This window comes from Numida meleagris, chromosome 4 (genome assembly GCF_002078875.1).
Source record: "Numida meleagris isolate 19003 breed g44 Domestic line chromosome 4, NumMel1.0, whole genome shotgun sequence".
Classification (NCBI taxonomy): Eukaryota; Metazoa; Chordata; class Aves; order Galliformes; family Numididae; genus Numida; species Numida meleagris.
Window position 1 is genome coordinate 19,324,489 of NC_034412.1, and position 25,229 is coordinate 19,349,717.

The following is a 25,229-nucleotide window of genomic DNA, read 5'->3' on the forward strand; positions in this document are numbered from 1 at the left end:
TGTGAGTGAGTGGGTGTTAAAAAAAAAAACAAACACAATACCACTACTGGCACAGGAACCACCGCTGACAAAACAGAAGACACATGCCCTGCTGGGCAACTTTGAGTTGTGCATTTTGTCCTGCTGCAGCCCTGGCTGGCCTGAAGGGCACTGAGATGGTTCAGCAAAGTCTGAGGAGCTCTGCAGGCCCTTGGGGTGCTGCAAGGGGGAGAGGATCAGCATTAACAGGTTGAAGGCTGATGGATGGTGGTGTCTAGCTACAAAGCTCAACCCGCTGTTCTGCAGAGCCAAACCAGGGAGTGCCACAGGGCAAGGCTTAGTGTCTGTTTCCTGTGGCACCTCTATCAGAGCCCACTCATACAGCAGCAAATCACTAGCTGTGATGTTTTTGTGTAGTCAGCTCTGGCTTGTTAAGCAGTGTGTTACTGGTTTTGTGATCATTATGTCATCTCCCGTGTTTGTCCCAGTTGGGTGTGTTGGGATACCGTGCCCTCAAGGTCCCAGTCAGCACAGCCCTGAGCTGCAAAGAAACCTTCAGAACACTGTTACCTGGGGCCCAGCTGCCTCTGTACCAGCACCACGTAGGTGCTGATCCCCACAGAGCTGCAAAGCTCAGGCGGGCAGAGCACACACCAGGTGGGGGGAGTATGGGGTTGTGCTGCTGCCTCTGAGAAAAGTGAGAGCTGTGGTGCAGAGCCCACTGCTATGGGAGCACCCCGGGGCACAGCTAATTCAAGGGGCTACAGCAAGAAGAGTTCTGGACATCAGCCTCGTCTCGCAGCTATTTTCCAAAATCTTCCTTCATGACTGGGGCAGCTCTTTCTTTTACAGGTAAGTGGGAGCTGGGCCGTGAGGCTGCACACCAGCCCCCATACTCACCAGGAGCCCAGAACCCAGGGAGGCTGAGCTTGGCACATTCCACAGTTACTGCCTTTCTCTGCCTAGCACGGTGCTTGTTGGGCCATGCCATCTGAAGCTGTAAGCGACCTCTCCTTTGCTGGAAATCTGTGTTTCACTGCAGCATGGAAAACACACAGTTAGGACAATGAGAAGTTCAGTTGTTCAGTATTTTATTAAAGAGGAAATATACACGCCTCTCCTGGCAGAGTGGAGCTGCTGGCTCAGGGTGTCTCTTACAACACGTCTGCGCAGTGTTTGTGCAAACAAAAGAAACCACGTTTCTGTGGAGTGTGTTTCTGAACTGGGGTGTGATGGAGCACAGTGAGAACCCTGCCACCATGCTGGCTGCTGGAACACCTCCAGAACTAGCCCTGTCCCACACCAGGCTGCTCCTCTCACATTTTACCGCAGAAGGAAGAGGCAGCTTATTGTGCTTGACATCTGAACAAATCCTGGGTAGGAGACACTCACAGCTTGTAAATATTGCTAATTACTTACAGTTAATGTATCCTGACGACAGTGATATGGAACTGCAAGACCACAGGATCTTACGGGAAGTCTTGGTCATCAATAGCCAACTGTTTCCTTGCACACGCAGCAGGTGCCCTCCTGCCCGCAGAGCGAGGCGTGCTCTGCCCAGTACCAAGGGTCCTGGTGCTCCTGCCTGTGCTTGGTGCATGATGTGGCTCCAGGAAGAGCCTCCCCTGGGCAGGAAGCTCAGGCACCAGAGTGAGCATCTGCAGCTCTCCATCAGATTACAAGTGAAAGATTAAATATGAATAAATGCTGTAGGTTTATATATAACGCTTTCTTCTACCTTATGAAATGTGCCTCAGTGGTCAAAAGACGCTAAAACATTATTAGAAACCTTAGTTAGCCAGAAAGGACAACCCTGCCCTTAAAAAATAAATAAAACCTACTTAGTTCTACTACAGCCTTTGCTTAAATGCCCTCAGAAAAACAGAATGCTTGTAAGTGCCTTGTGAGAACGCATCTGTCCATGCAATGGCCCAAGTTCCTCGTTTTCAACAAGGACTTTTTATAGAAGTCATCAAAACTATAAAACCTATTATTTTTGTCTGAAAGTGTTAGTCTAAAAAGTACAGTATTACTTTATAACCATTTATGGTAAACTCCTAGCACGCGCATGTGCACAGACACACACTGTTGCCTAAACGTTTTCTAACGATACTGATTACAAAGTGTATAAAATTAGTAGTACATTGTCAGGATACAGTGAGAGATGAGCCACCCTATAACACTGACTATATCTAGTATCAATCACTAAACTGTACACATTTATACAGCCTTATATTCACCAATGACTTTTGAAACGTAAACAGCAAATACACAAAGCAATTCAGTAATGCTGTTGAAAAACAGTCATTACTGACTCCAACTGGCTCAAGCTGACTGAAATCTTCTGAGAAAGACATTTGTGTTTCATGCCGGGGGCTGAAACCAGCCCTCCAGCAGAACAGCTCTTTCTCCTCAGCTGTTTGAGGAAAGCTCTACTGAAAATCTGCTCTTGAACTGGGTGCAAAGGAGTGAGCCGAAGCCTCCTCGCTCAGCTAGGATGACCCTAGGCGGTACTGTGACCAGTGCACGCACTGCCAAGTGCATGGGCTTCCTCCCACGGGCACCTCCATGCTGTCCCCGAGCTCTGCCAGCACAGTGGTGTGGCTCAAATGTTTTGTATTAATCTTTGTTTTTCTTCAGGCAAATGCAGGCCCTGAGGCCGTTTGGTCCTGAGTGCACGTTCCTGGCACAAACAGCGCAGCGCAGGAGGAAGCAGCAGGCAAAGCGAGGGGTGGATTTTGCATGTTTGGAGGTAGTCACTTTCCTTTGCCTTCATTTTACGCCCCAGTCTAGAATAGTATTGGTACTGCTGCGCTTCCTCCCTGCCTGCTCCCCTCCTGCTGAGCCGCAAAAGCCAGATCCCCTTCCAAAGATCCATGCAGAGAAAGGAGCAGCTGGATCCAGGCAACAGATGACCCTCAGGAGTGACAGCTGCCTTTCCAGGACATTTCAGAGCCGGACCTAACTCAGCAGATGCTCGGTGCATAGCCTGGAGAAGTTGGAGGCACTTTGTGCATTCTCTAGCCTGCCATACCAACCCACTGGAAGAGTGGTACCAACAGCATTCAAGAAGGGTCACACCAGCACTAGAAAAAAGCATGGACAATGCGGAAGGCCAGAGACAGAAAAAGCCTCTTTTTGCTGCACTTCGCATAGTTTTTTATAAGAAATAAGGACAACTTGGTTTTGCTGCTCACAGGCGTGCTGCACCAGCTCACCCTCTGTGCTTTGAAGACCCACAGCAAACATCCCGACTGCTGAAAATGTGTTGAGTGGCACATCCTCATATGAGAAGTAGCATATGATGTAACCCAGACCGAGAAAAAGGCCTTTTGTCAGCTATAAAAGTCTTAAGATTTGTCACTATCTTACGTGCAGACGTGGGAGATCTGATCAGGCTGAGAACACGTTAAAATTGCTCAGGCTGCTGCAATTTCACCAATATGCAAGTCCCATGACCGCGCTCCCATGAGGAATCTGAAATATCAAGTGCACTGGAAAAAAGGGATTGTCAGAAAAAAACAGAAAATATAAATACTACAAAAGCAACGTTACTGAGTGGGAACTGGACTGATCTGATACCAACTTGTCGGATCACACAGTGGTTTCTATAGTCTCAATCACTTCCATTTCACACTGTGAGGGTGACAAGAGCGGGCACTCATCTGGTTCCCAGCTGCTATCTGGGCTGTAGTCTTCTTCTGAACTTAGCTCGGCCACCCCCTCCGTGTCCTCATCGCATGACTCCATGTAGTGAACCCCCACCGCATTGATCCCGGAGTCCTCAGAGCTGGAAGGGGACGAGCAGTGATCTGTTTTTGGTGTATTGCTCTCTTTTGTGATTAAGGCATTGCGAACAGAGACTTCCTCAGGCTTTGTCTTGTGGGGCATGGGGGGAGGCTGCCTCTGCACATAGCACATCTTCCCGTTGATGCATTTCACGCGGTAATTGTCAATGAAGAGGTCTGCGATTGTGCAGAACTGCGGGGAGTCAGGGGGCAGCGGAGGCTGGAAGACGGGCGCGAACTTCAGGAAGTGTTCGGTGAGCGAAACAGAGATCTGGATTGTGTTTGTAGACTCCCGAGGGCAAACAGGTATTTCAGTGCTGGGAAGCTGCTCTACGGGCGTCATGGGCTGGTAGACATATTTACCTGTGGGGAAGACAGAAAAACAGCATCTAAGGACTTAGCTTTAAGTTAGAAAGAAACTGATAAGATGATGCTCGCCTCCGGCAGCCAGTAATAGCCAACAGTTCCTTCAGTCAGCAGCTGCTCTGTTTTCAGTGGCCTCAAGGTGTTGGTTAGCTCTCTCTCCTGGTACAGGCTCTCTGATGCTTAACACTGCAGGTAACCATGACTTCTCTCAGCCCAGTCTTGCTTCTCTTCCTGTCCTTGCTTCTAAGACATCTGTGGGACATCTAGAGCAAGAAAATTGATGCCAGGGGAGCAACTGCATGGCTGAGAAGTGGGACAGACAGCAGTTTTGATGTGTCCCTTTCTAGGGGAAAGAAAACTGAAGACACTCAGTAGCCTTTCTTTTTCTCACGCCAAACACAGAGCGATTCTACCACACCTCTTTGGCACAATGAACTACATTTCTATTATTCTGCTTAACGGCAAGTCTCCCTGAGTGCATTTCCATGTTCTTTTTTTCTGAGGGCTAAACTGCATTTTTCTGTATTATAAAACAGAATTAACACGACTGCAACTGGAATTTTAAGACAGAAAATAAGGGAATTCCCGTGCCACAGAAATGCCTTTGACATTTTGATTATCTAGTTAAGTAATAAAAAAAATAGGATTATGTTGTCTATACGGAGCTGAACCAAGTGTGAACTGAAGAGCACAGCTGAAAATCTCTACTAAAAGAAATAAACAGGAGAGCAGAAAATCAGTACTTTGTTAGGAAAAACTGAGAAACCTGAGGCTATGCCAAAGACTGGAAAATGCTGTGTTTTATTTGCATGAAGCCCCTGAAAAATTCATGTCTCCCCAGGGGGTTCATGCACTATGAAAGCACAAATTTCCAGAAGACTTGCGAGTAGTGGGACTCAGAAGTGTTTTGATGCAGGAGTTACGATACTGCAAATACCGCTTTGCAAAGGCAGAAAAGGCATCAAAGTGATGAAGGACTATTTTGATGCTTGAAGCTCTCCAGGTAAGGAGCAGAAAGGCACCACAGTAATGGATCTGGCTGTGCTGTGCTGAGGAGCTGCAGCTTTCTGCCACACATTTTTCTGGTCCCGGCTCAGCAGCAGGTGCAGTCTTTCTCCCTCAAATTGCCCATTCCTCCTGAAAATCAGAGCAATGACTGCTTCTCCTCAGGGCACTGAGCATGGCCCAGATCAGCAACAGGAGGAAGGGCTCACTGCCCCTCTCCTCAGCGTGGGCATCCTTCCCACAGAAACAACTCTGACTGCAATAAATTCTCAGCCAGCGTGGCACTGGCCATGGGATGGGCTAGGACGACCCTTCTCTTGGCTGGAGCAGCCTGCGGGGTGTTCATTTGCTTTGCCAGCCCCAACAAGCCAGGGCCCACATACACACTGTGCTTCGCCAGCCGAGCCCTGGTACATCACCAGGGGAAACATCAAGCACAGAAGAAGGCGCTTCCACCCCTGCTGTGCCTGGTGCATCTCAAGGGAAACAGCCTGTATGAAAGCAGGCTGCGCTCCCCAGCTGGGACTTCCCAACCTGTTTTGTCCAAGAAAAGTGCTGGGGAGCACTGGAGCGTGAGAGAGGCTGGCAGATGCAGAGAGCAGGACCAGGGGAAGGAACACCAGGCACGCTGGAAAGGAAAAACACCCTTGTCGTGCAGCAGGAGAAAACAGCCACCAGGCAGCCCCAGGAAGCAGTGAGAATGCTGCAGTAAGTGGGCATGGGAAGAAAACATTTGGTGAATAGATCTGACCAGCTTCACTTGAATACCTCATCAAGCAGTTTTTTCCTAGGAGCTGGAACGATAATTGTCAGAGCTGCTGGAAAAGCTCAGTGAAAATAAAAATGCTATGTTTTATTCCTCCTATCTGAGTGTGGCTGGATGGCAGTTGGGAAACACACAGCCACCCTCCCCACTTGCCATCTAGTTAGCATATCCCTAGCCTAAGCTCACTGTGTCCAGGAGGAATTTAGCATTACCATCAAATGCCTGAGCACTTTAACCACAGGCAGAGCAGAGCTCTTACTCCTACAGAGTGCTCTGGAGCAGCAGCACAGTTATTTCTGCACTGGCAGTCGCTGAGGGATGTGGGCTCTGTCACGTTTTTCAATCCTTGCCCAGAGCAGCCTCTCTGGAATGACTACCAGGCTGGACCCTGCCCTACAGCCCAGTTAACAGCAGGAGCCTGCAGCTTCCTGTGGCTGCTGCTCTGCAGAAAGCCTTCCTTCACATCAGTGAGCGTTAAGCATGCTGTTGCCTTGCAAAGAAATGCAATCAACTGATTAGCACGCTGCTAACTGGAATGGTGTCCCACAAAATCCAGCTCACAGAAGCTGGAATGTGGCCTACATGCAATCAATATCCCCTTGCCTGAAAGCATGTTGCTGTATTTATTCATATATTTGAGCCACTTCTGTGCGGGCTTCCCTTCCCTATGGTAAGACACTACTGGAAAAGCATTTCTCAGCTTCTGTTTGAGGTGTCCAAGGAAGATATTGGTAAGAATTTTAATGGGATGAAGAAAGAAGGTTTCTGTACGAGAAGACTATAATTTTCTACCTAATACAGCTGCCACGTGTGCTGGCAAGGGCTGGGGGATGCTGGGAGAGCTGTAGGGGAACTGTCAGGTCAGGGCCTGCACTGGTGATGGAGCACCTGGTGAAGGGGTGCAGCTGGCTCAGAGAGCACAGGCAGATTGTGTGCACCTGTGCTCCCCAGGTGATGAGAAGGGCCAGACCCAGGGTAGAGCACCCTGGGCTCATACAAGGGCCAGCCACTGAAGGGAGATCATCTCTTGGCCCTAGGCTGCTTCCTGAGGAGTGCTGTATCACCAGAGAGCCCCTTCATTAGCTGAGTGAGTTCAGTGCTTCTTTCTGTATGTGACTATTGCCCACCTCTGAGTACTTTGCCTGGTATTGCTAAGAACATGTTGGAATCAATTTTGCTTCTTTATGAGTAGAAAAGGAAGAAAAGCAGGACATCTAAGCCATGGTAGCTTACAGCACAGCTGTTAAAGGAAGCAAGGATTCATCCACTCTTACTTCATAGAATCACAGAACATCCTGAGTTGGAAGGGACCCGCAAGGATGATTGAGTCCAACCCCTGGCTCCACACAGCACCCCCCAAAAATCAGACCGTGTGTCTGAGAGTGCTGTCCAGATGGTCTCTTGAGCTCTGGCAGCTCGGTGCCATGACTGCTGCTCTGGGAACCTGTTCCAGTGCCCAACCACCCTCTCGGTGAAAAAACTCTTCCTGAAGGAAGATCAGGTCCTCCCCTGATGTTGCTTTGTGCTGTCCCAGAAAGCAGAGGCCAGCACTACTCCCTGTGAGGAGCTGCAGTCGCTGTGAGGCCTCCCCTCAACTCCATGCAGTTGGCAATTCCCCAGCTCTTTCATTTGCCTGGATCTCTGCAAGGCCTCTCTACCCCTGACGGAGTCAACAGTATCCCTTTAGTACCATCAGCAAACTTGCTCAGCACGCCTTCTAGCCTTACATCCAAGTCATTCATGAAAACATTAAGGAGAACTGGCCCTAAGATGGAACCCTGCTTACTCCAACCCTTTGGGACAGACCCATCAGCCAATTGCTCGCATATCACTTTCTGTGTTTGCTTAGCAGTTTATCCAGAAGGACACTGTGAAGAAACAGTAACAAAAGCTGAACTCCTCTCCCAGAATAACATCAGCTGGCTTCCCTTGGTCAACTACAGCTAGACGGCTGTTTTTTTTCTTTTTAATCTTTAAGGAGGATGGTCATATGGGAAGAGGAAGAAATTTGCTGCCCAACTGTGTTAGGTGCAGGATGTGTATGCACCTCGAATGCTTCCCCTCTCACTGCTTGTCACAGGAGCACCACTGGTTAGGATTTTCCCTGTCAAACTGGCATCTCATAAATACAGAACCCTCCACTCCAAGGTCCTGTTAACAGCCGTAGTCTGTCCGGTTCAGGAGGACAGCAAACTGATTGTGCATGCACGGAAAGCAAGGCCCTGGCTATGTTCAAACTTCAGCTCTGTTGCAGCCACACTGACGAGCAAAGGTAAAGTGACGGCTGAAAGGAAAGGCTGGCAGTGGGGAGCGGAGCTGTTTGTTCTGCTGCTGCAGCAGCATGGGGCAATCCGCCGTGTGTTTCAAAACCGACATGCTGGCACTAATTTCAGGGTAGAATCCAACAGCGGCTAGACTACTCACAGAGGATTTCAGGCCCATTTGTGTGACCTTACGTTGTCTGAAAGCGTTTCTTCATGTTTCAAGGACAAGTACTGCCAGAGTAAGGCAGAAATCACCCAAAAAGGAAAAGGAGATTTTCGATGTAAGCTGACTTTCTGCATTTTTTTGGGATTCTGTTACGAATTTCTTAAGTTTCAGATAATTTTAGGGCAAAGCCTGTTTACTTGAGATTAAACTTCTGCTTTCTGAAGATAATCAGTTAGCTCTTCATGGGGTGCTGGTACTCACAGCTGGACCTGTCAGGGTGGATCACGGACAAGGCTGCGGTAACAGCATCATTTATAACTTCTTACCCTACATAATGGATGGAAATGCATCAACCGTGATGCGGATGCTATGAAAAATTTATGCAGAAACTTAAAAATAAGATTGCCCACCCACTCCAGCTTGCATGATTGGCAGGGATATCTTTTTAACAGAAAATTATCCATAAGCACAAGTCCCCACCTCCTTTTATGATGCATTTTGGGCTGATAAAACTCCTCCTGAAATAAAGAGAAATGTTTTTGCTGACTTTAAGCAGCTGGCAAAAATCCACGATGAAGTAATATTTTGAGCACCTATTCTGACACGTTCCTTCTAGTACTATGGCATGTAATTTATTGCAGATTTAATTCCACCGAGTCAGTTGGAGAACTCTGGACTGAGCTCTGCTGATGGCTGCTCCTGTAAATTACAGTGTTTTGCACACAGATGCCAGACAGGCATCGCACCGCAACTTGTTTCCTGGGTCATTTGCTACATCTGCCTACGCAGAAGATGGTATTTTGGTGAAGGAAAAATACTGCATGTGCTGAACATGTTGGGTTTTGTCCAAAAAAAATAAAACATCAAACAAAGTTCTGTGAGAAGCAGTTTGCAGAAGTTTGGGAAGACCTTGAGCGCTGTACTAGCTGCTACAGAGTGAATGTTGCAGCTCTGCCAACACAGCACAGTGCTATGGGGAAGCAACACCTGGCTTGTGTCCTGAGTGCTGAATGTGACGTGCACGAATCCAGGCTCTGCCAAAGCTGTTTTCATGGGGAGTCTCAATCAACCGTGACAGCCGTATGTTAATGACCACTCTAATGAAGCACATGGCAGGCACACAGGGTACCTGTTTGCCACCACTGGAAGCTCGTGCCATTACTTGTGCCTTCTGCTGCTCCATGCTCACACTGCATTACTCTGCACAAACACATCACCTCTTTGTCTAGTGCTAATCGCACGGTGACAGCAGCTTGTGCACAACTAAGAAGAGTGATTGTTTCTCCACTTCTTTATTATTCAACTACTGTGGAAGCCTAAAAACCAAATCCCCTGGAGAATTAACGCACAAGAGCCCAGTCAGCTGCAAAACAAGCACTCCAGGCACAGCCAAGTCCTGGGCAGTGCTCCCCTCCCTGCTTGCTGACCTCCAGCCCAGGGCTGAACCCTATGGAGCTGGAGGCTCTGCTATGAGGAACAAAGCTCAAGCAAACTCATGCTGCTTGGGAAATGCTCTATCCTTCCAAAGCAGGCCTGCTTCCATAAAAAATATATACATGAAGTCTCCTTGTGGTATCAATTCCCAGAGCTATGTGGTGGATTGGCTGGAAGATGTATTATGGTGTCTCCTGCATGTGAAAAATAAATAAGGGCCTTCAGAAGTAAGCCATGAGGTCATCTCTTTGATTTTTTGCTAATTGAGCAGTCTGCATGCATCATCACTGAACAGACACAGCAGTAATTTCCGTGGCTAATACAAAATAACTTAACCATGAAATAAGCAGAGGTGCTGCTTAAACATTTTATTCCCCACTTCCCTTTGTCCCAGCGTTCTAGTTTCCCTCTGACACTAACGTGCCTGGCATGTAAAAAGAAAAATTAAGGAAATCCACCTTTGAGCAGTGAGGTTTCTTGTAACAAAGGCACCACTGCCACCCTCTCAAAATGATACCTCTAAGGATTTTCTTAACAAACAACAGTGAGTCCGCTGCAATTTGGAAAAATGACAAAAGATGGTTCTGGACTACAAGCATTTAAGCCAGCAATATATACTGTGTAGCAAATACTTGTTTGCGTGCAAGATATTCAGACATCTTTTAACCAACACACAAAAGCTTTTCTCATATGTATGCTTTCTCTTGCAGCTGCCTGGGCAAAGATTTCTACACCCCCCAATCTGCCAGCTCACCTTACTCTCCAAAAACCCGCAGGGCTAATGAGGACCTGCCATCTGTATACTACTTAACTAAAGAGAAACTGGCTCAGCTTAACCAGTGCAGCTTAGGACCTGCTGCCATGCCTTGGTGCTGGCTGAGCACTAAGGCACCTACCTGAGGTGTGCTGGAGGAAAACGAGCTCTGATCACAGAGGTCTCGGTGCCTTTGGACGTGGTGTATGATTCAAAGAGGCTGAAGCTGTGATTCTGCTTGGTTCTACACCTTCATAATGGTCCCAGCGACCTTTGGGTGCAAAGGCAGCAGGGAGTCCTGCTTCTGCCACACAGGGCTCTGCCAAAAACACCAGCTGATGTGGGAGAGAAGTCAGCCCTGCTGCGAAGAACATCAGTGTACAAGATTCTAGTTACATGCCATACAGCTTTGAAGGCGTGAAGGCAAAGCAGGCATTCCTAAGGCAAGTGTCACAGGAGACAGAATTGGAGTGGAGGATTTCAGCATTAGTGCAAGGAGAGCTCACACCCCCACGTAGGGGAAAGCCCGGGAGATCAGCCTCTCAAATACTGGCCTTCCTCTCAGCAAAAGATGGACAACTGAGATGGAACACTGCTTCCCAGCCCCACAGCTGCCACAGGGACAAATCGATTGCCTTGCTCCTTCCTTCCTTCTCTGTCTAGTTACATGCACAGCTTGGGACAAAAAAACCTCTGCAAACCACGATGGGACTCACCATAAACATTCACCAAGGACTGTAACAGTTCCAAATTACACTTTGCTTAGAGCGCAGTTAATAGCTTCTGCAGAGAGATGAGAACAAATGGAAGGGAAAACCTAGAGTCTGTTTACAGATGTCACATGAAAAAACACTGCTAACCCAGTTTCTGCTTCTTTCTATTAGATGAACAGCTGGTGGGTTGTACCTTGCAGAACAGAGACGTGCGTTGGGAGCATGAGACATGGAGCAAGCCACCAGGGGAGAAGAAAATTACTTCAGGACACTGAGGCACTGTCAGATCTACAGTACAAGCCCAAGCAGAGCTGAACTGTGCCACTGGGGGCCACAATGAAGCATAACTAAAATGCTTGTCAACATTGAAAGATCCTCATATGTAAAGGTATGGAATGCTTTAACACAAGCGATACTTTAGCTCTGCACTTTTTCCAAGCAAATTTGAGAAAGCAGAGAGAGACTGTTCAAACAAATTTCTCATGTGGAGAAGGCAGAGCATCCAAGACACTTGCAGTACTTCCAGATGGAAGACACAGCGAGAGATCACAAAAGATAGGGGCCAACTCTGTGAAGGCACTCCCCTTACCCCAACCCTGGAGGTCAGGCAGCGGGACATGCCACCAGGAGCAAGCAGCCTCTTCTCACACCTGCACCAGAGCACTGAGTAATCTGTCCCATTCCCAGTCTCATCCAGGCACAGAAAAGAAACAGCCCAGCGCTGCTCCTTCACAGTGGCTCCCCAGCAGTGATTCTGTATGGTTGCCAATTCTCTTCTCACATGAAGGAGAGGTGTTCCCTCTGATTGCTGTATGGTGAGAGACAGCTGTGACAGCCCTTGACGTGATGAGCTGTAAGCTTTTCACAGGAATCCAAGAAAGGGGAAAAATAAGAAGGTTTTTTCTTCCTCATAATATGTATTTTGATGCCCTTTTGTCTTGATTTGTTTTAAATACAAAAAAAGGATCATGATTTTACATGCTGTGAGTGTTTCAGGGTTTTCTTCACACTTTCACTCAATAGCAGGTTAACTGTTAGAGGCAAACAGAGCCTAGAGCTTCCTTCTACCATCTCTGCTCCTTCATTTCTTACATGGATTTACCAGACTTAAAGAAATAGCAACACTGGAGGATGTAGAAATGTTTCATGCAGCCATAAGCCCTCTTAAAGGAGCCATATTCCCACGAGGATGGCAGCTGAGCAGCAGTCGTCACTATTTGAGCTCTGAACCCAACCATGTTTGCCTTCCAACAACCCTTTGCAATGCTGCCCTGCAAAGAGGAGCAGCTTCTTTTTGCATGTCTCTGAGAAATTTTATCCCCCAACTGATGCTAGATATTTGTTCAATTCAGCACAGAAAATAGCAAGAAATGGCTTAGTGTTACATGTTTATTTTACAAAACCATCCCTGTGTACCATCTGCTCGAGATTCAGCATCCCATCATTTTCATGCAGACAGTGTGCTGATATGGTAACAGGGAAGGATAACCACAGCTCAGCGTCAAACGCCACCTCCGAAGAACGCAGGCTTTTCCTGCTGCAGAGAAATACAGGCAGCGCAGACGAGCTACTGCCTTCCAGGTGCACAGCACACTCTGCAGATGGTGCTCCCACGGGCGCCTCTATGAGATGGCAATGTTTTCCTGTGAATCCTTAAACAAGCAGAACAGCTCAACGGTCCTTGAAGGGCAAGCTCTCTCCAAAGGACTGTGCAAGACCCGCACTCTGCACCCATAGGAGAGAACGGATGGCTGAGGCAGGGGGCTGCTTTCACAGCTTGGAATAGCTGCATCTTGATGGCTACAGTCCGCTTTCCTGGTGGGCTGACAGGAGAAACAATGGCATATGTGATGTGTGGCACTGGTGCCACTACCTTCCTATGGTCAGACTGTAGGGTCTCCTGCTGACACATCATCTGTGCTGGGGCCTTGCAGACTGTGAGCCTTCTGAGCTTGACAAACACATTCTTCAATTTCATTGATGGGAAGAGTGTCCTTATCACCAATGCAGGCCATCCTTTTAACCTCATTCTGTTGTTTCTCCTAGTGCTTATCTACGCACGTTTCCATTCATAATTCATTCAAACCAATCTTCATATTTCTATTACAAGGCTCTACAAAACCCATTTCTGGAGAATCTCAAGGACTGCTCTCCCTGCGCACACCCGAAATAGGTCACCACTCAGAGCTGATGCATGCAGGTGTTGGTGCCAGCCCTTCCCTTGGAGGAGCCTGGGATCCAGCAATGCTCTACAAGAAAATACAAAAACCCCAGTGACCCCAGGGGAGGAGGAGGAGTGCTACCATGTCACACCGTGCTGCTGCAGAAGGGCTCAGAGCAGCTGGACAGCGTGGGTGGGAGCAAGCTCAGCACTCACTGCTGCAGCACAGTAAGGGAATGCTGGCGGAGGGGTAAGAGTGTCGCTCTGAGCTTCACACCAGAGGGAGATCCCAAAGCAAGCACCAGCTGGGCATGCTGACGGCTAGTGGCATAGGAGCAGAGAACAAGGTGCCTCCTTTTGCCTGCCTAACTACACACAGCTTCATGCTAGTGGACGGGAGGAAGGCTGCAAGAAACACAGCTCCGAATCAGCAGAGGCACTGAAATCCACACAATGCCAGCAGCCACTCAACAAGAAGCATGCAGCAGCTGAAATGGCTGCAGGTGTGCTGCGTGAAGCAGCAAGAGGGAAGACAGCAGGGTATGCACTCACTGGGCCCAGCAGGGAAATATTTCAGAGTTGGGTGTGGGCACCCAGGTAAAGCAGCAGCTCTGGCAGCGTGCATGTGGGCTCTCAAGCTCTGCAGCCATCAGTGAGAACAGGAATACAAACGTAAGCTCTTGTTGTAAGTGTTTTACAACATAGGTTATATATAAATTCCAACTGTTACGTTGCCTAAATTAAAGTATGAGTATATTAAAAACAAGGTGCACTTGCCAAGCAATCAGATTTCACTTTCCCAGTAGGTCTTGACTTCCAGCTATGTGAATATACCAAACTATTGGCAAAAACATCTCTAAACTGCACCAACTGCACTTCCTAAATTCTGTGATCAGTCACTATATAAAAATTGCTCATTGGAACAATCACTCATCATGAAAGCACATTCTGTATCTTACGGACAAATAATCCACAGAAGAGCTGGAATAAAAACAACACACTGAAGCATGGTCACTTTGTATACAGAGAGAGACTACATGGAAACCAATCTACTGTCTATCAGCTTCTTACCTCACTATAGGCTTATGCCATCCACCAACAGCTAAGCCCACACTGCCACAACTACCAATTTGGAACATTTTAGAATGTTTGTGAGTAAAGCCCTTCATTTTTTGTCCTCCACAGAAACAACAATCCCTCTTATAGACTTACCAATGCGCAGAACTCAGTTAACAAAGCTTGAAGTGACTCACGAGTGCAAGGCAGCTTCAGAAAAATTGAGAGGCATTACATAAAATGCTCCAAGATGCCCATTCTGTGCAGGTCCAGCTCTGCTGGCTCCAATAATGTGAGCAGTGACAAAACGTGCTCGTGGTGTGCCAGGGAACCTGAGGCCCTATGCCAGGCACCTGGAGCTCTCCTCAGTGCTCCCAGCCAACCCGGGCCCGCAGTCAGACCTGCAGGGTGGGAACCAGGAAGGTGACAATCTCATGACTCAGTTTCTAATAGGGCAATGCAAGGATATGACCGTGGGCTGCAGTGAAGGCATGTGAAAAATCCATCAGCACCCAGGAGAGCAAAGACAACCTGTCAGAAGGCACTGGAGTTATACACTTTTGCATTTGGGCACTTGAAGTAAATACGCTTACAGAATCAAGCAGGAAAATCGATTTCCTCGCTTGCAGAGTTCAGGAAGGAAACCACACGTTTGCAGGGACACTGTAGCACCAGCACACAATTCATCTCTGAGCTGCTACTCTGCAGTGAAAGAAGTGCCTGCGGTCTCTTCCCAGAATGAGGACCCGAGAGCAGAAGCAGGTGCTCAGCCTTCCTCAGTAGCCCTTTTGGGAACACCCTGAGCTCACAGCTACGCCAGCTGATGGGATACAGCGATGATGAACCTTCCCCTTCCAGGTCCTTGCCTGTGCTGCACAACAGCCACCGCCCCCAGGTTTCAGGCCGGTCCTCAGCAGGCTTCATGCAAGCAGCAACTTAACCCTTCACGCAGTTACAGCAGAGAGATGCCATTTATTCACAGCTCTCAGAGGCTCTCTGCAACGGATCACTGAGCTCTGGGCAAGAAGACATCATTTTTTGTGGATCACTCTCAGATGGACGGATTATGAAACACAGCCTCGTTGTCATGCATAGCAAACAGGAGGTCCTGGCTGGTGGAAAGCGTGCGGGGATACAAGGCCCCTTTCTGTCAGGGCTTCTGAGAAAGAAGTGCAGTGATTCCTATTCAGTCCTGTATGAGGCACCAAAGAATTAGTCCTGCAAGATCCGCCCAGAGCAAGTAACTGAAATTCAAAGCTTTTCTTGTGATCTGTTCCTGTTAGGTGTTTTTGTTAATCATAGTAAGAAGAGAACAGGCATGTCTCTAGACATAGCTCTGCACTATAGCAAGGAATAAAGAATGAATGCCTGGCACTGGTGTTTCTACAGGGTTTGATGAAATCTACACATCTACGTTCTCCTTCTGAGACACAGCATTAACAGTCTATTCATACCAGGATTTGGGGATTATAACTAAAACCAGAGCAACAGAACGCCATTCAGGCCCAGAAAGGTGAGCCCATACAACTGCACAGAGCTGTTTACCCCTAGAGTTACACATCAGAGTATTTTAAGCTGACGTTCTTTCCTTCGTAGTATACAACTTAGTGAAATGAGGCTAGGATATCATAGGTCTTTCAAATACAGGTGAAGAGAAGATCTTGCACAGCCACAGGCAGCAAATCCTCATTAAAAGTGTTTTCTATTACCAGCTGACAAATCCACCTTTCGGCGAGCGTAGCCTGGTGTTCAGCGTAATGCCTTGCTCACGCGCAAGCATTTTGTCCAGATCCACAGACTTAAACTGGATGAATGTTTAAATCCTTCTCACAGCAAACACGAAAGAAAAATGCTTATTTCCTCTTGGATTTGTAATCATCCTCCCACCAAAGCAAGGCACTTTGCAGAGAACACCCAGCCCCTGAGTTTCTAGCCCAACCACTCCACTCCGACTTAGATCTTTACCACAAAGACAAGCGTACAAGCTGCCCCAAACATTCTGTCTCATAAATGAAAACACAAGCAGTTACATCTCCTTTTGCACGTTTATCCAACAAAGCAGTCCCCAGGATGCAGTGGTGACTGCAATGAAAAATAGTTTTTTTGTAGCTGAGAATTTGCTCTATCGAATAGTGTTACTGTGCTCTCTGTATCTGAGGATACATCTCTGTATCTGAGGACATACATCAGGCACTGTTATACTACTGCCTTTTTGCTCCTTCTTGGTTGTGGCAAAACGTCTCACAGCCAGCAAAACCACTGCCAAGAAAGCACATGAAAACAAAGCAAACCTTTTGGAAGTTGCAATGTACACAACCCTACAGAACACCCAGGGCTGTAGCTGCCTCCCTAACATGGAGGGACCAAGACAAGCCGTCTGGCAGGCAGACCCAAATTCTCTTTTAACTCCCAAGCTCTGCAACAGTGCACTTGAATACCTTCAATAAACACTTTAGCTCGCTTACCAGTGCTCTTTTACAAGAAACAAAGGCTGCCTTGCTGATTCCCTGCTTATAGCTCTCACTGGTGGGCTGGGCGGGCTGGGGTCAGAACAATTACATGGGCTCCAATGATTGTCGGAGCCCCTGCTGACAGCTTCTGGCACTCTGGACGTGGGAGAGCCACCGTGGAGACAGGACTTGGGTGCACACAGCTGCCTGCCTGCTGCTCACATTGCTGCGGAGCCGGGGAACACCAGCACCTGACATGTGGGGTCAGGACGTGCACGTTGCCAGGGGACAGGTAGGAGATGCTACTGTCACTGAGGAGAGCTGGCCTCGACGAGAGCTTTCTACACTTTTGTGAGACAGAAATGAATGTTTTTATCTAAAAATGCTGTAAAATAGAAACATTGGTATTTCAAGCAGTGAAGAATGTAAGGAGAAATACGGGTTCGGGGTACACCCAAGTGCAGCGAATGTACTGATATGCTTCGCTCCAAGGCAGCAGCTGTGGGAGACTGATAACCACCACTCACTGCCAGAGCAGTGCAAGAGACCATGCGGACCCAAAGGCATGGCTGGCTTGTCCCACCCTGGGGACTACAGACACCCACACAGCAGACGCTGAGGAAGCCACACAGCTTGCTCTGAAAGCAAGGAGAAACCCTGCCCTCCCTGTCACAGCGGGCAGCCAGGCAGGAAATGTCAGCGTGCTCCGATTCTTTGTCCCCAGAACGAATGCTTGGCACGGCCAAAATCAGAGAGCTCCTTCTTCCCAAAGCCAGGCAGGAAACATATGCCCTTCTCGGCGTGCAGAAGCCCATTTTCTCCTTTGGCTGAGGAACAACAGGGTTTCTTGCCAAGGATGCCTGACCTCATGCCGAAAGCGGCAGGTCAGGAGCTAAGCTCAGGGCTGACAGTGCCATCATGACGTGATGCACTCTGGGGAGCAGGAAGCTATTTCAGGGCACACCTGCATATCTCATACACCACTTAGCAACATGTGAGGGCAAGAGTGTTTGTGCGTTTGACAACCCACACTGCCGCCACAACCTCTTCACATGTCTAAGCCTAGCAGCTATTTTCTGACCACCCAGCACTACCCACACTGTTTATTTTCCAGGAACTGGTGCAAACAGCTGGATCTGGCAGAATTGGTGGAACGCAATATTTATTTGCTGCGTCAGTTTGTCAGTGTAAGATATGCAAGAAGTTTTAGGTAACTAAAGATCTGCTTTTTGGACACCTTGTAAAGTAAAGCACTTTTTGGAACCTGGGCAAGACAACTGCTACCTTGCATTAGTCTTTCTGTGATTTATTGTCTCCTGATACAACTGCTGCGCAGCGAGCACTGTGGCATCGTTATTCACAACGTACAGTTGATAAGTGCAACGTAGTGTACTGAGAACTTCACATGGTGTTTAACACAATGCAAAACATTCCGATAAAAAATGAACCGCTGCAAAGAGTTACAGCGCAAGACCCTATTTTTGCATTCTCCAGGAGTGAAGCCAATGCTGTACTCACACCAAGCGTGATGCTTTCTCCAGTGAGGTAATCTTTAGAAGTGAAATCACAGCCAGGGAAGACGTAACCCCATATATCTGACCATATATCAGAAGCAGGCAGCACAGCACAGACAACAGGGTAACAGCAGCAGCACAAACCAGACCACAGTGGAAATCCCGAGGTGAGGGAAGACAGGCAGGCCCCGTGCTGCAGACCCTCCTTGCTGCATGCTGTCCCTTACTCTGGAAAATGTTGATCTGAGCGATTCAAGCCTCTCAACCTGCATCTAAAGAACAGCATCCCACAAGGCTGTCAGAGGGACGGGAGGAGGGTGAACAGGAGGCTGTCACCCTGGCAAGGGGAACGCACTTGGGCTGAAAGGGCAGAGTACAAGCAAGGCTGACACTGACCTGAAATAAACTGCCAGGCTCAGAGCAGGAGTCATACAGGTACAGCACCTGAGATTCCTGGAGATGTTCAGATGCACTGACCAGCCTGGGATCTTGCTCACCAGCTGTTATGGCCATCTTATGGGCAGAGAAACATTGGAGGCAAAGAGAAAGCTTAAAGGACTGCTTACTTCAGAGCGTGCCAACAAGAATGGCTTTGGGGAATTCAGACTAGGTTCTTTCTCAATTATTACTTCCATAGTCAAGTGGCTCTGCAGTGCTAAATTGCTTCTGTCACTGAAGTAAGCAGATGTGATCCTGAATACACATGAGGAAGCAATCTACTGATCTTAGTGGAGGTGAGTTCCTGTCATTTTTCAGTGTAAGTGCACTTGTGCACTTTAACTGAGCTGACATTCTCCAGCACCTTGGACGCCAATGGAAAACAATACTTGAAGGGCCATTTTAATTGACATAGTGCTTCCTGTACCTCAACGCAGCTCTTAAGAGTCACAGTAAAGCACTTGCAAGAACCCTCTGAGGATTCCTAAGTCAGTATTACAGCACTGTGTTTATGGAAGATAACTTCCAATACTGTTTAATTACATCTCTGACCTCTACACCATTCTCCATTATAGCCCTTGTTCTTACCCCTTTTAAATCCAACTCCAGTCAATCTGCAAGAGAAAGATACAAAGAGATGCTCGGCTCTGGAATTTGCATTAGGAAATAAGGAGCAAGAAGGCAGCGCACTTCTTCCTAGCTTTCAAATTAAACAAGAAAATGAGGTATGTGACTTCTTTCATTTAAAATTACGGTTTCATAGGACAAACACATTTCAAAGTTTCCTTAATCGTACAGACAGAAAATAAGAAAAAAAGTTTGTACTTCTTAGAAAAGTTATGATTATTTTTAATTCTTATGATTGCTGGAGGGAGGCTAAGGGGTGGGTGGCATCTTGAGAAAACGTCCTTCCAGGAGGGAATCAGCTCTGTGTCACTCTGGAGAGACATCAGTCAAAGGCCTCCAAGCCCTCCTTAAAGGCCTTCAATGAATGTGATTCCTCACCTTTTTATTCTGTTCCCTCACTTCATTTTTCTTCCCAGTTAAACAATGTTTTCTAATGCCCAAACCTAAAGTTTTCCTTGCCACAGGTAAGTGATAACTGGCGATCTTCCAAGAACACAGCTTTCTTTTTGAGGCTTCACAAAACTCATCTCCCCTCCCTCACTCAGTTCTTTTACAGCCCAAGCAATTCCTTTGCTTCTGCACCCCCCTGTAAATCTTTTCTGCGCTGATCACTGTGGCCTCCTACAGAACCTCTCCACTTTTACAGTTTTCTGGCAGTGCAATGCTCAAAACTAAACCCATCAGTCTGGTTTCATCATTACTGTGCTGGAGAGACTAATTAAATTGCATGCTTGCAATGCTCCGGCTAATGCATCCCCAGTGAAGTGAAGAAGGCTTGGGTTCTGTTTTTGGATTTTCTACCACAAAGGCCTCCTGCTGATGACGCATATTCAGTCTGTGATCCATCTTAATCCCCATATCCCTCACTGCACTGTCACTCCTCCGTGATCCAGCTCTGCACCTGGCTCTCCCTTCCCAAGACCATCCCCAGCCGATTTCAGAGAGCATCTCCAGTTTGCAAACACCATTTTGAGCTCAGATCCTGTCCTCCAGAGCGCTTACAAGCACAAAGAACCAAAGCCACAGAAATTCTGGAAAAGAGGAACACATCTAGGTCATAACTTGATGGCCACTGTCTCACTGGTGCAATGTCACCACCAAGGCATCTGCGTCCCTGTGCAACAGGTAATGGTGGCACCCCCTCATGGCACCCGCTGCCACCACGTGCTGCTCACGTCAGGGCACTGGCAGAAAACACGGCTGTTCCAGACTGGGCCCAAAATCAGGGTGACATTCTAAACCACGCATTTAGTTAGAAGAGAAGCTCCCATCCAAACAAGAAGCATCCTTTCAAGCAGTCCTTTTTTCCCATTAAGCCAAATCTAGGATACATGTTTCAGCTACAAAGGGAGATGATGCCAGGAGACCGGGATGCCAGGAGCCAAGGGACACGTCCAGCACTCTCAGCCCTAAAAGAGCTTCACCCCGTGCTGCCCGCAGGACTCAAAGCACTCCAGAGCCGGGCACAAGCCCCAGCCCCATTTCCCACCTCCTGAACACACGCTGCTGAACAAGCCAGCTCCTCGAGGAGAGCGGCGATTAATTATTCATCAAACTGTGCCTGGCCAGCCCCACTCAGCCCCAGCCTCCATGATCACACACATCTGGAGGGCAGATATTAAAGTTGTCTGGCTGCTCTTCCACGAAGCTGGCCCGACACTGGATTTCGGAGCAGCGGCTACCCGCTCTATCTATAAGTCGCATATTCCTGCAAATCAGAAGCAGACTCACGGAGGATGCTGTGCGAACCGCTTCCTCCCACACCAAGGACAACCGCACGAGGAAGAACTGCGGTGCAGTGGCAGCTGCCAGCGCCGCGAGCTGCTCTCCCCGCGCCCCACACCGCTGCAGGAGCTACGCCCGCAGCGCCCGGCGCGGGGCTCCCGCCGCTCACCGCCACAGCCCGCAGCCCGCGCTCCCCGGGACGCGACGGGACGGGACGGGACGGGGCGGCGGCCGCCGGGCAGCGCAGAGCCGCTACGACCGTCCGGACCGCCGGGACCGCGCGCTCGCTCACTCACAGTGGCACCATCCCAAGTGGCAGCACCAGTGCAGGCGGAAGCAGCGGCCGTGGCTATGCGTGGCGCAGAGCGAGAGCCCGTCGCACGGCTGGAAGTCGGGTCTGCCCGCGCAGCTGCGGGCCAGCGCCTGAGCCTCGTCCAGCTTCTCGCTCTTGGCCGCCGCCGCCCCGCTCATGGCGCCGCCGCTCCGCCCGCAGCCCCCGCGCCGCAGCGGCCAGGAGGAGGAGGAGGAGGAGGAGGAGATGGAGGAGGAGGAGGAGGAGGAGGAGGAGGAGATGGAGGAGGAGGAGGAGGAGGAGGAGGAGGAGGAGGAGGAGGAAAAGGCGCCGAGCCGCAGCGGGGACCGCCCGCCCGCCCAGCGCCGCGGGGGGCAGCGCCGCGGGCAAGGCCCGGCCGCCCGCCCCGACGGCTCCGCTCCGCCCCGCCCCGTCTCGGCCCCGGCGCGCGGCCGCCGCCGTTCCCCGCCGCCCTTCGGCACCGCCCGGCGCTTCCGAGGGCTGAGGGTGGCGGTCCGGCGCGGGGCCGAGCCGCGCCTCGGGGCGCCGTGGGGCTCCGGCGGCGCGCAGCTCGCCGCCCAGCACGGCACAGGTGCCCTTGTGCGAGGCGGAGGGCTCCGCGGATGGCGGTGCTCAGCCGTGCTGAGGTGCTGCAGTGCCAGCTGCGCACATGTGGGGAGCGCTGCGAGCGGCCCCGAAGCAGCCCCGAACCCAGCGCCGCGCCAGCAGTGGCCTGCAGCGTGTCCAGAGAAGCGCAAGGAGGCTGGGAAGGGTCTGGCTGAGCGAGCTGCGATGGGTCAGTCTGCAGAAGAGGAGGCTCAGAGGAGACCTCATCACTCTCTGCAATTCCCTGAGAGGACGTTGTGGCGAGGTGGGGGTCGGCCCCTGCTCCCAGGTAACAGCGATAGGATGAGAGGTTGTAGTACAATTCTGGTTAATAAAGATGTGGAAATGCATTGTTGTTTTCCAACAAGCACAACTTTAGATCGAAATTAAAGCTGGGTGTTTATCAGTGGCTGCGCTATTTGGCTTCATAAGGGCAGCGGTACTCTTGCTTCCCTGTCAAGTTTGAAATTAAATTGTGTTTTTATAGCCCCTCTGGTCAGTACAGGAGAGCTGAAGTCAGCCTTTTGCTAGAACAGAAAGCCACCCCGTCCCTTGTCTTAGTGCAATACCCACCAGCTCTCAGCCAAACAATACTCATTTGTGTGCTTTCTCCAAAATAACCCCATAGTTCCTCAGGGGTCTGTCCTTGGGGTATGTCCCAGAGGTGTCCCAGTGCGGAGCCTCCCCCTGATTATCAGGAAAACCATGGCACATGGCTCATACCTGCAGAGCAGAGATGCACAGAGACTTTGAACCAGCTGTGATGATGGCCCCTGATGGGTAGTGCTGACAGCTGCTCTCTCCTCCTGCCCTCGTGTAGTCCCAGCAAGTCTCATAAACGTTTCCGCTGCCCTCCCTCTAGGGCTGTCTGCAATTGCTGGGCCCAAACTGGAGCTGGCTGAGGGTGGCAGGGAGGTTCACACCATCAAACTCAGCCTGACCGGGCAGGAGATGGGTGCCCAGCTGTTCTGAGCCTTCCTAAGCACAGGTCATTGGTTCTGAGGGTGCCATGTGGGCCAGTTGGTTTTAAATGCCTCCAGGGTTAATGGCACTGGAAACGGAGCTGTCTGAATCACCTCTCAAGGCTTGCCAGCCTTTGTTTTGCCAAAATCCCACTGAATTCAGCAAACATTCAGGAAATTGCACAGCTGTTTGCAAGCAGAAGAAAAATTGACTGCAGAATCAGGTATTTCTTTGACACTGTCCCTCTGGTTTATGAAGAACATCCTAAAAATTCCTGTTCCCTGGAGCTTGCCAGCAGCAAACAGGAAATGCAGCTCAGCTCCTGTGAGACCCAGGCTGCAAGGAGAACTGCCTGCGCTGCTGCTGGCACAAAGCCCTCTCGCCACCGCTGCCTCACCCCCAGAGCTGCTCTCACACCCAGCTTGGCCTGCAAGACCGTTTTCCATTAAAAAGAAATACAGCCACAGAAGGTGGACTACGTGATCCAGAAACGAGAGTAAGTGTTTCTGGCAAGGCTGAAGTGCCCTGTTCATTTCAAACACGTGCTGCAAGACAGTGCTTCCTAGCACGCCATGGGGCAGGGAGCTCTCTGCCTCCCTTTGAAGGCCCTGTGCTGTGGGGGACTCTGATCAAAGCTAAAGCAATTCTCTCCTTTGCTGCACTCCTATTCTTTACTGTTTTGCAATATGCCTTTGGCTGAACAGTTAATGGAGGCATCTGCTGTACTGGTAGAGTTCACTGACTTGATTAAAGACATCTAACAATTCTGCAGCTGCATGCGAGAGAATGGGGTACTCAGAGGGCTGAAACAGAATATCCTCAACACTGCTGTGCAGTATGTGTGGGATCTGCAGCCAGACATTCACGTGTGAAAGAAGCAGAGCCCAAAGACCAGGGATGGACTACAGCTGGCTCAGTGTGGGTCACCAAGGCCTCTGTGCTGGATACCTGCTGTCAGCTTACACTCATCTAGGTCAGACGTGTGACAAGCGAGCAGAGCCTGGGACACTCCTGCATTCACCAGTAATCATCAGTAAGAACAGTTTTACCTGGAAAACATTTTTAATAGCTATTTTCTCACTGAATGAAAATAGTCAGGTAGTTTAAAAAGACAGCAGGGAAAACGAATCCCATCCCAAGGGGTTAAAGCTCAGCCCGTGGGGCTGGGGCTCTAGCTGTGGTTCCCTCTGGATGCGCTCACCCTGCTGCAGAGGAGCAACAGAGGGCCTAGGACTCTCACGCACTCTGGCTGACTGCAGGAGCCTGGCACCCACCCTGAGCTCCAGCTGCACCCTGGGTGCTGGCAGTTTCGCTGTGGCTGGCTGGAACATGGCAATCAATGCTGCGCTGCTTTGGTCAATAGGCATGTACAAATGAAATTCTGTCAGTAGAGGCGTTATTAGTGCAAACAGCCTCTGTTGTCAGTAATTTTCTTGAAGGGAGATGGGAAGGGGGCTGGGCATGTCCGACGCACAAAATGCTGTAGGTGAGTAGAGACGTTTTGGCCACAAGGTGGACGTTGGTGGGGCTTGATATCCAGAAACTAACATCTCTCAGGCTGACAAAGGGCATGCCCACCCCTCCTCACCCCACTCCTGCTGCAAGGGGAATGCCCTTTTCCAGCCCATCTCCGGTACGGGTGAACCTCACAGCACGAGGCCCAGGAGCGGGTACAGCGCAGCGTGTCAGGAGCTGTCCTGCGAAGTGACGTGACAGCCGCCAGCACCAGCCAGTGCTGTTGTGTAACATGTCACGCGGAGCCCGCTCGCGTGGAAGCAGTGCTTCACCTTTGAGCAAATGCTCGATTGCACTCAGCTGTGACACGCAAGTGATGGGGGAGAATTGCAGCAGTTTTCAGGACCTAGAGTTATTTCTTTTTCTGGTTCTGGAGAAAAATCCTCCCTCGAACAAGGTACTTTAATTCTGGCTTCTGGAGGGTTTCCTGACCCCAGTTCTGCACTCTCATCCATGGAAAGGCAGGAGTGGAAAAAAGGCAAAAGAAGCTACATTTAGAAAACGGTAGCACGCAACCACTTCCAACATGAACTCCTTCATAAACAGGAAGCGTATTGAGTTCTGCCATGTAAAGAAGTGATGGAGGTATAAAGAACAAACACATTTTCCATCTTTTGCTATCCTGTATGATACCCAATAATCTATCA

At 49.5% G+C, this 25,229-nt stretch overlaps 1 protein-coding gene across 1 annotated transcript; it reads right to left on the reverse strand.

The window, feature by feature from the left end:
- Nucleotides 1,054–21,782, reverse strand: C4H3orf70 (chromosome 4 C3orf70 homolog). The gene is made up of 2 exons (XM_021393582.1): nucleotides 21,503–21,782; nucleotides 1,054–4,130 (listed from the first exon to the last, which is right to left on the reverse strand). The coding sequence occupies exons 1-2, from the start codon at nucleotides 21,675–21,677 to the stop codon at nucleotides 3,574–3,576; spliced, it is 732 nt and encodes a 243-aa protein (XP_021249257.1). The 5' UTR covers nucleotides 21,678–21,782; the 3' UTR covers nucleotides 1,054–3,573.